Raw genomic sequence first — 16,693 nt, 5'->3', positions numbered from 1 at the left:
ATAATCAAGTCTTAAAGACCTCAGAACTTTAGGAATGAGAAAGTCTCTGGGACCTTAGGAATTAAGAGCCTTAGGAACTTCAGTAATCACAGTCTCCGGGACCTTAACTTCACAAATGAAAAAGCCTCAGAGACCTCAGAAATCCCCAAATTCTGGAGTCTTCAGGAATTTATGTCCAATGGACTCCAGGATTTTCAAGGACCTTATGCTTTCCGATACCTCAAATGTTTTTGAGTCCCCACTACTCCAGCCCAGGTAAATGTCAACCACTGCTCGGAGAAAACAAGCTGAAGACCAGCTTTCCATTCCCTCACTAATGCTACTTCTAGAAAACAGTTTTCCTAAGTGTCTAGAAACAGAGAGTAACACCATATTATGGAGACATGCACATGAATTTATTGAGGTCCTAATGTATGATGTCAGATGAGTGATGGTGACGGTCATTTACGGACAGTAGTGGAATGTATGAAATATTTGACCGTCATGAAGTTCTAGAGGACACAACACATTGATACTTGTCCACCATGGTGGCTAAAAACATTTCTCTATCATGTTACAGTATGGAGTCTCCAGGGACGTTGCCAGTAACTTCACCGTCTATGGCAACAGTGGCTCAGTGGTTAAATGCACACAAACAGTACAAGCTTCTGAAGGAGACCGAATCTAAAAATGGCCTCTAGTTGGCCATCGAACCCCAGGAAGGTAGTGCAGGTCGGTGCTAGGACAGGGACAGACATTTTGTACAAGAATGGTTCACATTTTAATAGCGGCGTTTGAAATGCTCATCATTTCATCCATTCAAGCTCGTTCTCAATCCATTTATTATAAAAACAGTAGTCCAGAGAGGTCCGAGAGGTGGAGGGCAGGCGGCTCTCTCCCTCGTCTGTGTTAGCTGCCAGTCACGGGATGGAGGAAGGTTACAGCAGGAAAATCCAGCCAAAGGCAGCGGTGCCATGTCCAGGAGCCACATCCGGGATTAGATACTCCAGGGCATCTGGAAGAAGCTGGCTGGGAGGGGGGTACAGTGTGTGGCTTCAAAGCTGCTTAGATACTTCTGTGCCTGTGGAGAGCAGAAGGGGTTACAATCGAGGAGCACTTACATTTGAGGGAAGGGGAGGCAGAATGGTGGTCAGGGCAGGGTGGGGACGTAACCATAGGGGTGTATGAGCTCCAGGGCAGAAAGTGGTGAACAACCATAAGCAGAGGAGCAGAAAAGTGCATGCCACCGCGCCATAGGGACATGAAGGGGACGGGTAGCGCAGTGGGACAGGGGAGGTGACAACGTGCCATACGTACCAGGTATAGAGCCAGCTGCTGCCGTCCTTCTGTGCTCATCTCCTCCCCTAATGAAAAAAGAGAAAAAGCTCAGTCTGCTGTGTACAGTGACATCTGTAGTCACAATACACACAAGAGAAGACATCTTACACCCTACACATTGCATCCTAAACCCCTTCCCAACCAGGTAAATTGTCATTGATGCTCTTAAGTTTTTTTTTTTCTTCCCAGGGCATAACTTTTAGCGCGGATACGATGATCTAGGCAACAAACCATGATTATGGCATACCGTAGCTACTGGCATTGCCGAAACGTAATGGTCACCTGGGGGGGGGCACCCAGACATTTAGCTTTTGTATTTTTGATTAGTCACTGTCTGTTTGAATTTTTTTTTTTTTAATTTGGATACATTAACACTTTCCATTTTACGTACTGGATTTCCTTCACCACTGGACTCTATTTTTCAGTTTGTTTTTTTTATTATAATAAAAAAAAAAAAAAAACAAAAAAAAAAAAAAAAAAAAAAAATATAATAATAATAATAATAATAATAATAATAATAATAATAATAATAATAATAATAATAATATTATTATTATTTTTTTGTGCCCACATTATCCTAGAACAACAATTTTAGTGCAACTACACAATATAACCAAAATGTATCGCAAACATAAGAGAGCGAGTCAATTCTCCTCTCTTGTCTCCAGCAATCAGTCTTCCCTCACCGATTTTTAGCATGGTGCCCGTACTCACCTACACTCCACGGATATTGTTCCAAGTTCTCCGCTTTATACGACTCTAGGACAGACAGACACCAGTCCTCCTCTACCCCAAACTGACTCAGTACAGACTCTGCATAAGACAGGAAGAAAACCGTTAAAGTAGAAGTCATCTTTTTCAAAACCCTCCGGGTCCTGTGGCTGCCACTGATTACTCAAAAGAAGACTGTGCAGGAGCGCGCACACACGGCAGCGGCAGGAGCGCACACACACGGCAGCGGCAGGAGCGCACACACACGGCAGCGACAGGAGCGCACACACACGGCAGCGACAGGAGCGCACACACACGGCAGCGACAGGAGCGCACACACACGGCAGCGACAGGAGCGCACACACACGGCAGCGGCAGGAGCGCACACACACGGCAGCGGCAGGAGCGCACACACACGGCAGCGGCAGGAGCGCACACACACACACGGCAGCGGCAGGAGCGCACACACACACACGGCAGCGGCAGGAGCGCACACACACACACGGCAGCGGCAGGAGCGCACACACACACACGGCAGCGGCAGGAGCGCACACACACACACGGCAGCGGCAGGAGCGCACACACACACACGGCAGCGGCAGGAGAGCACACACACACACACACGGCAGCGGCAGGAGCGCACACACACGGCAGCGGCAGGAGCGCACACACACGGCAGCGACAGGAGCGCACACACACATGGCAGCGACAGGAGCGCACACACACATGGCAGCGACAGGAGCGCACACACACATGGCAGCGACAGGAGCGCACACACACACGGCAGCGACAGGAGCGCACACACACATGGCAGCGGTAGAATAGCCCATACTGCTGTAAAGTCTCAACAGAAAGCGTGATACAGTCATGGAGAGCTCCGCACTTTTGTTGGCAGAGCAGAACACTTCTGCACAGTTTTGAGCAATCAGTAGGGATCTGTGACCCTAAATATATACAAGTCGTTCTTTAAAGAAATAGAACAAAAAATGTAGCTAAACTTTTTACAAGGTTTGGGGGTTTTTTTTTTTTATTTTTTTAATTATGGCAAGTGCATCAAAAGTAAGAATTACATGTGAAATATCCAGACATGAGAGAAGCTCTCACCAGCACACAATGTAATGGACAGCAGGACATCATGGAAGGCTCACCTGCTTCCTCTGGAGTGGAGGTGGACAGCCATATCCTCACCGCACTCCTGCCGTCTTCTGTCATCACATTGGGGAAACTGCGGAAAGTAAGGAGAAACAAAAAAAAAAAAATATATATCAAAACCTTGTACAGTGAAACCTCGCTTAACGAGTAAATGCAGTTAACGAGAATTTTTCTTAATGAGCAAAGCTTTCTGTAAATTTGTAACTCTGTTTACGAGAAAGCTTTGCTGTACAAAATAGTCACCGCACACACTTCCGGTTTCGTACATCCACCGCGCTCTAACCCGCTCTTGCAGTCTATACACACACACACACACACACACACACACACACACACACACACACACACACACACACACACACACACACATACACATACACACACACATACACATACACATACACATACACATACACATACACATACACATACACATACACATACACATACACATACACACACACACACACACACACACACACATACAGTATTATGCTCACCTTACCTTCCGTTACATCGCCGGCCTCATGGTTCTTGTAGTTCCTGGGTACATCACGACGAGGGAGGAATCCTCGCGGCGAACTACAAGATCCAGGAGGCCGGCGATGGAACGGAAGGTAAGGTGAGCATAATAGGTGTACCTTCCGTTGCATCGCCAGCCTCCTGGGTCCTGTAGTTCGCCGGTATAGGCGGTGTATCAGCAAGCATCGCGACGACAGAGGAACTTCCCATCAGCCACTACTCAAAGGCAGCGCGCTGACCAATTAGAGGCAAGCGGCTCCTGCCTTTGACGTCAGCGCTCTGGGTGTGGAGGTTCCTCCCTCGTCGTCATGGTTACCTGATACACAGCCCCTACCAGCGAACAGCAAGTCCCAGGAGACCGGCAATGGAACGGAAGGTAAGGTGAGCATAATATGTGCGTGTATGTGTGGAATGGCACAATAGGGGACCAGGATGGGACATTTAACAAGTTGTGGAACGGATTGTCAGCATTGCAATGATTTCCTATGGGAAATCTTGCTTTGCTGAACGAGTAACTTGGTTAACAAGCACAATCCCAGAACAGATTGTTCTCGTTAACCAAGGTTCCACTGTAATGGGATTCCATTCCTTCAGATGAAGATTTATCATCACCAAGGGGATAAAGAGATAATTTGGTGATCGTTGGCGGTCCCATTCATTCCTAGAACTGGGGTTCCCAGGCCTCCCCAACTGAATGGAGGGGTGAAGCACCATGTGGTGTCTAAGGGCCAACAAAAAGCTGCATCATCAGTCCTACATTTCGCTCTGACCAAGTTCTTCCTCATGGGGATCCAGCAGTAAATAGTAACCGGGTGTTGGGATTCAGGGGTCCCGGCGATATGACGTTATCACCCATCCCGTCCTCACACTCACCGGTGCTGCAGAAGACTGAGGAGGAGATCATTTCCTCTGTTTGATGAAACGTCATCTGGGCTTCTGAGAGGAGAAAAATAAAAGAAGTAATGAAGGTCGGCCATGTTTGTCTGGCTCTTGAAACCCTATGCCATATACATACGTGGTTGTGATGATTTCATCCTTTGTTCTTCTTATTAGTAATACAGGACCCTGATACCTTGGAAAAACAGAGAAAGGGTTTTGTTTTTTGCTAGGAGCCTCATACCCACAGAGGTGCATGTCTGCAAATCAGAAATACAAAGAGTGGCTGGAGAGAGCGAGCGAGCGAGAGAGGGCGGGCGAAAGCGAGAAAGAGGGGGCGAAAGCGAGAAAGAGGGGGCGAAAGCGAGAAAGAGGGGGCAAAAGCGAGAAAGAGGGGGCAAAAGCGAGAAAGAGGGGGCAAAAGCGAGAAAGAGGGGGCAAAAGCGAGAAAGAGGGGGCAAAAGCGAGAAAGAGGGGGCAAAAGCGAGAAAGAGGGGGCAAAAGCGAGAAAGAGGGGGCGAAAGCGAGAAAGAGGGGGCGAAAGCGAGAAAGAGGGGGCGAAAGCGAGAAAGAGGGGGCGAAAGCGAGAAAGAGGGGGCGAAAGCGAGAAAGATGATAAAGATAGGGATGATAGATATAGAGGGGCTATACGTTTCTTTTTAAGAGTTATCTTTCCCACTTTATAAGATTTAAAGGGCTAGTAAATATAGGATATGCCATTACGAGTGTCTATCGGCTATATCTTCCTTTTTCTCCTCTCGCTTCCTAAAGCGCAATGTGGCCAAAACTGAACTGATCATCTTTCCTCCGTCTCACCTGCACTCTCCACCTGATCTACCTATTACAATAAATAACACCATGCTCTCCCCAGCACACAAAGTTCGGTGCCTCGGAGTGACCTTTGACTCTGCCTTGTCCTTCATACCACACATCCAATCCCTCACCACCTCCTGTCGTCTTCAACTCAAAAATATTTCCAGAATCCGCCCTTTCCTCAATTCTCATTCTACAAAAATGCTAGTGCATGCCCTCATAATGTCCCGCCTCGACTACTGTAACATCCTCCTCTGTGGCCTCCCTGCCAACACGCTCGCCCCTCTCCAGTCCATCCTTAATTCTGCTGCCCGACTGATCCACCTCTCCTCAATACCACCCCGCTTCTCCTCTCTGCAAACCCCTCCATTGGCTCCCAATCCTCCACCGTATCCAATTCAAATTACTAACACTGACCTACAAAGCTGTGCATAATCTGTCTCCTCCGTATATCTCTGAACTAATTTCTCACTACTCTCAAACACAATCTCCATCCTCCCAAGATCTCCTTCTCTCCTCCTCTCTCATTCGCTCCTCACGCAACCGACTTAAAGACTTTCCCCGAGCATCCCCAGTCTCCTGGAACTCGCTGCCTCAACACGTCAGACTATGTGCTGCACTTGCAAACTTCAAACAGAACCTGAAAACTCATCTGTTCAGAAACGCCTATAACCTTCAATGACCTCACTGCTTCACCACCGTACGGAGCCGCCGCCGCCCCACCACCGTGCGGAGCCGCCGCCCAACCTACACCCCGCCAACTGTCTCCTCCCCAAAATCCTATAGAATGTAAGCCCGCAAGGGCAGGGCCCTCTTCCCTCTGTACTAGTCTGTCTATTGTAACAATAATAATAATAATAATAATAATAATAATAATAATAATAATAATAATAATAATAATAATAATAATGAAGGGAATTTTGTTACTTACCGTAAATTCCTTTTCTTCTAGCTCTTATTGGGAGACCCAGACGATTGGGTGTATAGCACTGCCTCCGGAGGCCACACAAAGCAATTACACTAAAAAGTGTAAGGCCCCTCCCCTTCTGGCTATACACCCCCAGTGGGATCACTGGCTCACCAGTTTTAGTGCAAAAGCAAGAAGGAGGAAAGCCAATAACTGGTTTAAACAAATTCTCTCCGAGTAACATCGGAGAACTGAAAACCGTTCAACATGAACAACATGTGTACCCGCAAACAAACCAAAAATCCCGAAGGACAACAGGGCGGGTGCTGGGTCTCCCAATAAGAGCTAGAAGAAAAGGAATTTACGGTAAGTAACAAAATTCCCTTCTTCTTCAGCGCTCTATTGGGAGACCCAGACGATTGGGACGTCCAAAAGCTGTCCCTGGGTGGGTAAAGAAAGTAGGATTTTTGTGTACTCACCGTAAAATCTCTCTTTCTCTTAGTCTTCATTGGGGGACACAGGACCATGGGTTATGCTGCTGTCACTAGGAGGCTGACACTAAGTAAACAGAAAAAGTTAGCTCCTCCCCAGCAGTATAACCCCTGAGCCGGAGGCGGGCTCAATCAGTTTAGTGCACAAGCAGTAGGAGGAGAACCAAACAATCCTGGATAGAACAAGGTAAAAAACTATGACGAACAGTCGTGTGACCAGTGACCTGGGAATATGGGCACTGGGGAAACAGGCATGTCATAAATAACAAAAAGCACAAGCAGGGTGGGTGCTGTGTCCCCCAATGAAGACTAAGAGAAAGAGATTTTACGGTGAGTACACAAAAATCCTACTTTCTCTGTCGTTTCATTGGGGGACACAGGACCATGGGACGTCCAAAAGCAGTCCCTGGGTGGGAAAAAACCATCACCGGAGATAGGAAGGAAGTCGCTTCCCCTTGCCGGGCTGACCCGGACCTACAAGCGCCTACGTTGTTACAGGTGTGGCACTGCCACCTGCAAACCTTACGCCAAAACTGGCCTCTGCCGAAGCTTGAGTGAGAACCTGTTAGAAACTAGTAACGGTACGCCGACTAGATCGGTTGGCGGACCAGAGGACCTGGTTGACCGACGTCTGGAGCCCAATCGTTCAAGGGTGCCCCTTGCTCGGTAGACCGCGGCGGAAGTCCGACCTTCATGCGATAGTCTTCACATATGGAGGACGGGATCCATGTGATATTCAGGCCCTTGGCGCCGGCCTATGCTTCCTGGGAAAGGGTGGAAGGATGGACTGACAGTCGGTGTAACCGACAAAAAAATGATGTCCTGCAGACACGAAAGACTGAGGGCTCGTACCAGCCCTAGAACGAACTATGCCTCTTTCAGGCTGCGAGGGGAGCCTAGAACCGACAAAAACGAAACCTAAAGTCCTCTTCTGGAAGGAAAGCCGAGGTGTCTCGGACAGAAACGAAGGGTTCTGGCTGGAGCCCCCCCCTTATCCTGCTGGCGGAGCGGAAAAAGGGGGAGAAAAGACTACGAGAGGGCTGTCCGCCCTGATGCCGTCTGTAACAACCAGATGTCCACGAGGAGCCCACCTATCAAAACAGGTGGGAGCAGGGAAAAAAGGGGTACCTTGAGCAACTCATCACTGGATTATGGTCCCACCTTTCTAGTGAACGATGAAAAAACGCCGAGCCAGACGGACGTTTCTCTGCGCGAAGGCCCTGATTGATGGAAAGTGAAAAGTCTCTGAAGATGCGGTCCTCACACCACAGGGGGAGCTCTTTCCAAGTGGAAATAAATCTTCGAGGGAACTGGATTCCAGGCCCTCCTCAATGTCTGTCACCATCTTGGTCACAGACCTGACCGAGCCAGCATCCGGGATCCACTGGTGAGGCCATGGAACCTGGGACTTCTGAGTCCTGGTAGAATCTGGCGGTCTGGAAGGAGCCACGGGGCATCTGCGAGGAGATGAGTAAGTTATGCGAACTATGCTCGCCTGGGCCACTCCCGAGCTATCGCCTGCCTAGGTCCCTCTTGAGAACCCTCGAGATCATGGAAAGCCGCGGGAAGATGCACGAGAGCCTGAACAGGCTACACGACCGGTCTAGGGCGTCGCCCTCTAGTCCAGAGCAGGTAGCGTACTCGACGCACCATTGACTTGAGAGTTGGATCGGAAGGCCAAAAAGTCACGACTGGAGGTCTTCCTTCGCCAGAGATCTGGCTGTTGATATCCCTGTTGGAGCCCTTTACCTACGCGAGACCTATCCTACCGCGGAAATCGGCCGTCCAAACGTCCACGCTCGGGAGGTGCTGCCGAGATTGGCGAATGAAAGAGCCCGTCCCAGAGCAAGAACCTCTTGGCCTCTTCCCTTGCCATGACGCTCCCTGCGTCTTCCTGGTGGATGATGCACATCACTGCTGTGGCATGGTCCGACTGGAACCTGACTGGACAATACGACCCAGAGAAGAAATTGTAACCGGGCTAACCGAATGGCTCTGAGTCCGGAATGTTGAAGGGGAGACGACACTCTAGGGGTGTCCCTCGGGACCGTGCCGAGGAATGGTGGGGTAGCCTACCCTAGTACGGGAGGCTGGTGACGGTTGATAATAAGCTCCAGAGGAGGAAAGGGAAGCTTCCCAGGGATGGTTGCGAAGATTGGTCATCTAGGAGGAGATTGGCCGGTCACCCTCGAAGACGGAACCTTCCTGACCCCGTTCTTCAGTGTGTTCCGTTGGAGAGTCCGGGATGAAATCTGGTATGTGCACCATCGCTAACACCGCCACAGACTGTCGAGGACTCGCAAAGCAAAAAACCGAAGGGAAAAAACGGGAGCGGGAGGCAAAGAGCCGCGGGACCCTGTGCCAGGAGGGAAACTGCTCCTGCGTGAGTAGTAGCAACCCTTGAACGGCTCGAATTCCGTGCCTGAGGAGTGATGGACCGGGCCGGGTCTGGGAGGACTCCTTCCTGTAGCTCAGCTACCCTAGTAGCGAAAAAGTGATGATGATGATGGTCTAAACCTCAAGGCGAGGATCCTTGAAGGGAGACTCTGGGTCTCCCGGTCGTTCCTGGGCAGAGAGAGCCTGAGGATGCGTAGGGATCGTGATCCCTGCAAGCACTGTTAGAAAGCTGGGACGGTCTGCAGCCACGCAAGGCGGAGACGGCTGTTGTAGGGATAAAAGCTCCCTGACGAACCTAGCGTGAGGGAACGAGTCCTGGTGCATCAGGGCCGATGCCGGGAAAGGGATGTACCCTTCCCTTACGTAGCCAGTCTACCCTGACGTAGCCTAGGGGATAAACTGAACTCGCCTATCTCCGAAAGGGCGATCCCGAGAGCCGGAAAGGAAGTCAGCGACTTCCTAGATGTCGAATCTGCGTTCCTGATCCCGAGTCAGAGCTCTCGACGGGTAGGTACACTGATGTTAGAGGCTCAGGCCGTGTAGCGGGCAGACACCAGATTCTGTGAAGAGAGGGTACTCACTGAAGCTGATAACCAGTCCTGGGTCGGCATAGGTGGAGCGCGGACCGCTGCGTAGAGTGTCCGTGGAGTCCCTGCGGAGCGCCACGATAGGGACGAGAAGCCAGGAGGAACCCAGGCGGGTGAAGTACAGGATAGCGTGCCCCTTCATCCCGGAGCCCTCTACGAGGAGGTAAGACAATATAAAGGACTTACCGCTGGTGAAAATTGTGTTTGGGGAATATCCGTGATCACGCCGTCACACGGCGAACTGGATGTCCACTGAAAAACCCCGCAGGGACCCCCACCTTCCTGTCTGCAAGGTGCCATGCCCCCTCTCTCCACAGCCCTCTGGGGGAATGATAATGACAATAACACGACTTACCGCAGGTAAACGCCGTGTCTGGTTGCTGTCTGTGATCACTCAGCGACTCCAGTGTGGCCTGCCCATTCTCACCGAGACCCCTTTTTGGAGAAGGGAATAAAGACGATGACAAGACTTACCGCTGGCAAACGTCGTGTCTGGCAGTTGACTGTGAGCACGCGGTAACTCAGCGAGCTCTGGATGTCGTCTGAGCACATCAAGGGTCCGCTCCAAACGAGTTAAGGGGGACCTGCGTGCATGTAGATAAGAGGGCTGTCCGTAGCCTTACGGCCTGACTCACCAATTCCAGGGGGCCTTTAGTCATGCGCCAAAACATCCAGGTCCTGCTCGGAGTCCAGCAGAGGTGGAAAGCCTGGGCCATCACCCGAGAGGTCGGAAGACTGCCGGAGAAAAGGCAGTCTGGACCTGGGGAATAAGGTGGAAAACAGGGGGGCCACAAAAGACGAGACCTGTCGGGTCCGCTTCTAGCATAGGGAAGGTCCCTGGTACGAGACTCACCTTCCCGAGGGGATTGCGCTAGACCTATGGAAGGTATAACCGAGTATTGGCCGGGGACGCAGCGCATGCGCGCGAAGCCGAGGGACGGCGGCGAGGGGATCTATGGCCTGAGACAGGGCATTAACCCGCCGGAGGGGACTAAAGTAAAATCTCGAACTGGGAGCGCGATATAAAAAAGGGTGGAGCAAAACAAGTGCCCGAAAAGTACTGTAAGAGTTAAGGTGTAAAAACTCATGTATGTAAAATTTTTAATAAAAATCGACCTAAAATAAAAAATACCCACTAAAGAAAAGTGTGTTTTATTTTCTCCCCCGGAAAAAGAAGGTGATGCTGCGGCCTCAGTAAACCCAGACTAGTAGTCTGGAATAAACTCCCATTCTCTTTTTTTTTTTTTTTTTTTTTTTTCCTCTTTCTTTATTTAAAATGGACGCTGTGAGCGGGAAAAAAATATCCCCCACCCCCCAAGTGATGCCTGGAGCACGGCGGAGGGCGGGAACGGAGAGGCCGGCGTCCAATAGCGCCGTGCGGGAGGCGGGCCTGGGGACGCCGAGGACAGGGCCGAAGCCGGGGGCTAAATTTTTAAGGTGCCGGGGCGGGCAGAGGCCGCGCCGGCGGACCCGGCCGCAGGCGGCGGCGGAGAGGATCCTCGGCGCGCTGTGCTGGATGCGGCCTGGGGGCCCGAGGACAGTGGCCGAGCCGCGGTGCCGTTGCGGGCAGAAGCAGCGCCGGCGGACCCGACCTCAGGAGCGGCGGCGTTTGAAGCTGTTAAAGGTACAGGGGCAGCGCCGGCGGACCCGGCCGCAAGCGGCGGCGGCGCAGCAGCGATGCGGGGCCGCCTGCAGTCGGCAGGGAGCTCCACGGACGCAGTGGGGGGAGTCCGGCGAGTAGGCCCAGACCGGGGCCTAAATTTCTGCAGCCGTCCGAGGGGGGAGAAGGTAGGGGTCCTACCTGATCCGCGGCGCGCTGTCCAGTGTGCAGGCTGAGACTCTGCACATGCTCCTGTGTGCTCCGCTCAGCGAAGGAATGGCTGCGGGCACCAGGAAGCAGGCTGAAGAAGGCGGGGAGTTGGACGCCATTGGGGTGGAAGCCCCTAAATGTAGCAGCGTTGCGGGCCCCATCCAAAAAATCCAGATGCGCTGCGGAGGTCCAGTCCCTGCTGTATGCCCCTTGCGACCCTTTGGGGTGGTACCGCAGGGTGAATAGGGGTGCCCAGGAAAGTTCAGCCCCGCGTGCCAACCGGGGAGTGGTACCGTGGAATTGGACGGGGGAGAGGGCCCGACGACTCAAGCCTCTGCGACCCAGGGGAGTGGTACCCACACGGGCTGCGAGAGCCGAGGTAGAGAAAAGATACCTGCAGAAAAAGAAAATTACCACAGATGAGAGCGACGAGCGTCGCCGAGAAAAAATGAAAAAAATAACGCAAAAATCAAGTGGCTGAAGGGGGCCCAGTCGGCCCACATCAGCCTCCTACGACACCAAGCAAAAAACTGATTGAGCCCGCCTCCGGCTCAGGGGTTATACTGCTGGGGAGGAGCTAACTTTTTCTGTTTACTTAGTGTCAGCCTCCTAGTGACAGCAGCATAACCCATGGTCCTGTGTCCCCCAATGAAACGACAGAGAAATACCTCATGTTAGAGCTGCAAGACAGCCCTCCCCTACGGGGAGGCAACTGCCGCCTGCAGGACTCTTCTACCTAGGCTGGCGTCCGCCGAAGCATAGGTATGCACCTGATAATGTTTGGTGAAAGTGTGCAGACTCGACCAGGTAGCTGCCTGGCACACCTGTTGAGCCGTAGCCTGGTGTCGCAATGCCCAGGACGCACCCACGGCTCTGGTAGAATGGGCCTTCAGCCCTGATGGAACCGGAAGCTCAGCAGAACGGTAGGCTTCAAGAATTGGTTCTTTGATCCATCGAGCCAGGGTGGCCTTAGAAGCCTGCGACCCTTTGCGCTTACCAGCGACAAGGACAAAGAGTGCATCCGAACGGCGCAAGGGCGCCGTGCGGGAAATGTAGATTCTGAGTGCTCTCACCAGATCTAACAAATGTAAATCTTTCTCATACCGATGAACTGCATGAGGACAAAACGAAGGCAAAGAGATATCCTGATTAAGATGAAAAGAGGATACCACCTTCGGGAGAAACTCCTGAATGGGGCGCAGCACAACCTTGTCCTGGTGGAAGACCAGGAAGGGAGCCTTGGATGATAGTGCTGCCAGCTCAGACACTCTCCGAAGAGATGTGATCGCTACCAGAAAAACCACTTTCTGTGATAGTCTAGAAAGTGAAACCTCCCTCAGAGGCTCGAAGGGCGGCTTCTGGAGGGCAACTAGTACCCTGTTCAGATCCCATGGATCTAACGGCCGCTTGTACGGGGGTACGATATGGCAAACCCCCTGTAGGAACGTGCGCACCTTAGGAAGGCGTGCCAAACGCCTCTGAAAAAAGACGGATAGCGCCGAGACCTGACCTTTAAGGGAGCCGAGCGACAAACCTTTTTCTAACCCAGATTGCAGGAAAGAAAGAAAGGTAGGCAATGCAAATGGCCAGGGAGACACTCCCTGAGCAGAGGACCAGGATAAGAATATCCTCCACGTTCTGTGGTAGATCTTAGCGGACGTGGGCTTCCTAGCCTGTCTCATGGTGGCAACGACCCCTTGGGACAATCCTGAAGACGCTAGGATCCAGGACTCAATGGCCACACAGTCAGGTTCAGGGCCGCAGAATTCCGATGGAAAAACGGCCCTTGGGACAGTAAGTCTGGTCGGTCTAGGAGTGCCCACGGTTGGCCGACCGTGAGCTGCCACAGATCCGGATACCACGCCCTCCTCGGCCAGTCTGGGGCGACAAGTATGACGCGGCTGCAATCGGATCTGATCTTGCGTAGCACTCTGGGCAAGAGTGCCAGAGGTGGAAACACATAAGGGAGCCGGAACTGCGACCAATCTTGCACTAGGGCGTCTGCCGCCAGCGCTCTTTGATCGCGAGACCGTGCCATGAAGGTTGGGACCTTGTTGTTGTGCCGTGACGCCATTAGGTCGACGTCCGGCACCCCCCAGCGGCGACAGATTTCCTGCAACACGTCCGGGTGAAGGGACCATTCCCCTGCGTCCATGCCCTGGCGACTGAGGAAGTCTGCTTCCCAGTTTTCTACGCCGGGGATGTGAACTGCGGATATGGTGGAGGCTGTGGCTTCCACCCACATCAGAATCCGCCGGACTTCCTGGAAGGCTTGCCGACTGCGTGTCCCCCCTTGGTGGTTGATGTATGCCACCGCTGTGGAGTTGTCCGACTGAATTCGGATCTGCCTTCCTTCCAGCCACTGCTGGAAGGCTTGTAGGGCAAGATACACTGCTCTGATTTCCAGAACATTGATCTGAAGGGTGGACTCCTGCCGAGTCCACGTACCCTGAGCCCTGTGGTGGAGAAAGACTGCTCCCCACCCTGACAGACTCGCGTCTGTCGTGACCACCGCCCAAGACGGTGGTAGGAAGGATCTTCCCTGTGATAATGAGGTGGGAAGAAGCCACCACTGCAGAGAGTCCTTGGCCGTCTGGGAAAGGGAGACTTTCCTGTCCAGGGATGTTGACTTCCCGTCCCATTGGCGGAGAATGTCCCATTGAAGTGGACGCAGATGAAACTGCGCAAACGGAACCGCCTCTATTGCCGCCACCATCTTCCCGAGGAAGTGCATGAGGCGTCTTAAGGAGTGCGACTGACTTTGAAGGAGAGCCTGCACCCCAGTCTGTAGAGACCGCTGCTTGTCCAGCGGAAGCTTCACTATCGCTGAGAGAGTATGAAACTCCATGCCAAGATACGTTAGTGATTGGGTCGGTGACAGATTTGACTTTGGGAAGTTGATGATCCACCCGAACGCCTGGAGAGTCTCCAGTGCAACATTCAGGCTGAGTTGGCATGCCTCTTGAGAGGGTGCCTTGACCAGTAGATCGTCCAAGTAAGGGATCACAGAGTGTCCGTGAGAGTGCAAGACTGCTACCACTGCCGCCATGATCTTGGTGAACACCCGAGGGGCTGTCGCCAGACCAAATGGCAGAGCTACGAACTGAAGATGGTCGTCTCCTATCACGAAGCGTAGAAAGCGTTGGTGCTCTGTAGCAATCGGCACGTGGAGATAAGCATCTTTGATGCCTATTGATGCTAGGAAATCTCCTTGAGACATTGAGGCAATGACTGAGCGGAGGGATTCCATCCGGAACCGCCTGGCGATCACATGCTTGTTGAGCAGTTTTAGGTCCAGAACAGGACGGAAGGAGCCGTCCTTTTTTGGAACCACAAAGAGATTGGAGTAAAATCCTCGCCCCCGTTCCTGAGTGGGGACAGGGATCACGACTCCTTCTGCTCTTAGAGAGTCCACCGCCTGCCGCAGGGCATCTGCTCGGTTGGGGTGTGGGGAGGTTCTGAAGAACCGAAGTGGAGGCCGAGAACTGAACTCGATTCTGTACCCGCGAGACAAAATGTCTGTTACCCACCGGTCTTTGACCTGTGACAGCCAAATGTCGCAAAAGCGGGAGAGCCTGCCACCGACCGAGGATGCGGAGGGAGGAGGCCGAAAGTCATGAGGTAGCCGCTTTGGAAGCGGTTCCTCCATTTGCTTTCCTGGGGCGTGAGTGAGCCCGCCAGGAATCTGAGCTCCCTTGTTCTTTCTGAGTCCTTTTGGACGAGGAGAATTGGGCCTTGCCCGAGCCTCGAAAGGACCGAAACCTCGACTGCCACTTTTTCTGTTGAGGTTTACTTGCTCTGGGCTGTGGTAAGGAAGAGTCCTTACCCTTGGACTGTTTTATGATTTCAGCCAATGGCTCACCAAACAGTCTGTCTCTAGATAATGGCAAGCTGGTTAAGCATTTTTTGGAACCAGCATCTGCTTTCCAGTCCTTTAACCACAAGGCTCTGCGCAAAACCACAGAATTGGCGGACGCCATAGCGGTACGGCTCGTAGATTCTAGGACAGCATTGATAGCATAGGTCGCAAATGCAGACATTTGCGAAGTTAGGGACGCCACTTGCGGCACTGCTGGATGTATGATAGCATCCACCTGTGCTAAACCAGCTGAAATAGCTTGGAGTGCCCACACGGCCGCGAATGCTGGAGCAAACGACGCGCCGATAGCTTCATAGACAGATTTCAACCAAAGGTCCATCTGTCTGTCGTTGGCATCTTTAAGTGAAGCGCCATCCTCTACTGCGACTATGGATCTAGCCGCAAGCTTGGAAATTGGGGGATCCACCTTTGGACACTGGGTCCAGCGTTTGGCCACCTCAGAGGGAAAAGGATAACGGGTATCCTTAGAACGTTTAGAGAAACGCTTGTCTGGATGAGCGTCGTGTTTCTGGATCGATTCTCTGAAGTCAGAGTGATCCAAAAAAGCACTTAATTTACGCTTGGGATACAGGAAATGGAACTTCTCCTGCTGTGCCGCTGCCTCCTCTGCAGAAGGGGCTGGGGGAGAAATATCCAACAGTCTATTAATGGCCGATATAAGGTCATTAACCATGGCGTCACCATCAGGGGCATCCAGATTGAGAGGGGCCTCAGGATTAGATTCCTGATCACCCACCTCTGAGCCATCATATAGAGACTCTTCTCGCTGAGACCCTGAGCAGTGTGATGACGTGGAGGGTCTTTCCCAGCGAGCTCGCTTAGGCTGCCTGGGACTGTCATCTGAGTCAGAGACTTCAGCCTGTGATGCTTGAGACCCCCTTGAAGTACGGATTAGTTCCAACTGAGGGGGACCGGAGAGCATAGACACAGCAGTGTCCATGGTCTGAGTAACTGGCCTGGACTGCAAGGTCTCCAGGATTTTTGACATAGTCACAGACATTTTATCAGCAAAAACTGCAAAGTCTGTTCTGCCTGGGCCACTACCACATTAGGCTCTGGCTGACGAAGTGCCACTGGGACTGAACATTGCATACAATGTGAGTCTTTGGAGCCTGCCGGTAGATCAGCCCCACATGCAGTACAAACAGTGTACACAGCCTGTGCCTTGGCACCCTTGCGTTTTGCGGATGACATGTTGCTGTCTCCTCAGAGCAGTACAGGGTGTCCAGC

General features: G+C 52.1%; 1 protein-coding gene across 1 annotated transcript in view; it reads right to left on the bottom strand.

Moving 5' to 3' along the window:
• Positions 1–373: 373 nt before the first annotated feature.
• The window catches only part of ABHD16A (abhydrolase domain containing 16A, phospholipase), a 46,842-nt gene continuing 30,522 nt past the window's right edge, over positions 374–16,693 (bottom strand). The window contains exons 15-20 of the mRNA XM_075323460.1: positions 4,718–4,774; positions 4,576–4,638; positions 3,177–3,253; positions 2,032–2,130; positions 1,297–1,343; positions 374–1,060 (exon numbers count right to left, since the gene is read on the bottom strand). Of these exons, the coding sequence (XP_075179575.1) occupies positions 977–1,060; positions 1,297–1,343; positions 2,032–2,130; positions 3,177–3,253; positions 4,576–4,638; positions 4,718–4,774 (427 nt within the window). The 3' untranslated portion in view covers positions 374–976. The remainder of the gene's footprint in view (positions 1,061–1,296; positions 1,344–2,031; positions 2,131–3,176; positions 3,254–4,575; positions 4,639–4,717; positions 4,775–16,693) is intronic.

This window comes from Anomaloglossus baeobatrachus, chromosome 9 (genome assembly GCF_048569485.1).
Source record: "Anomaloglossus baeobatrachus isolate aAnoBae1 chromosome 9, aAnoBae1.hap1, whole genome shotgun sequence".
NCBI lineage: Eukaryota > Metazoa > Chordata > Amphibia > Anura > Aromobatidae > Anomaloglossus > Anomaloglossus baeobatrachus.
The sequence above is the reverse complement of the archived record's forward strand: the minus strand, read 5'-3'. Positions and strand labels throughout refer to the sequence as shown.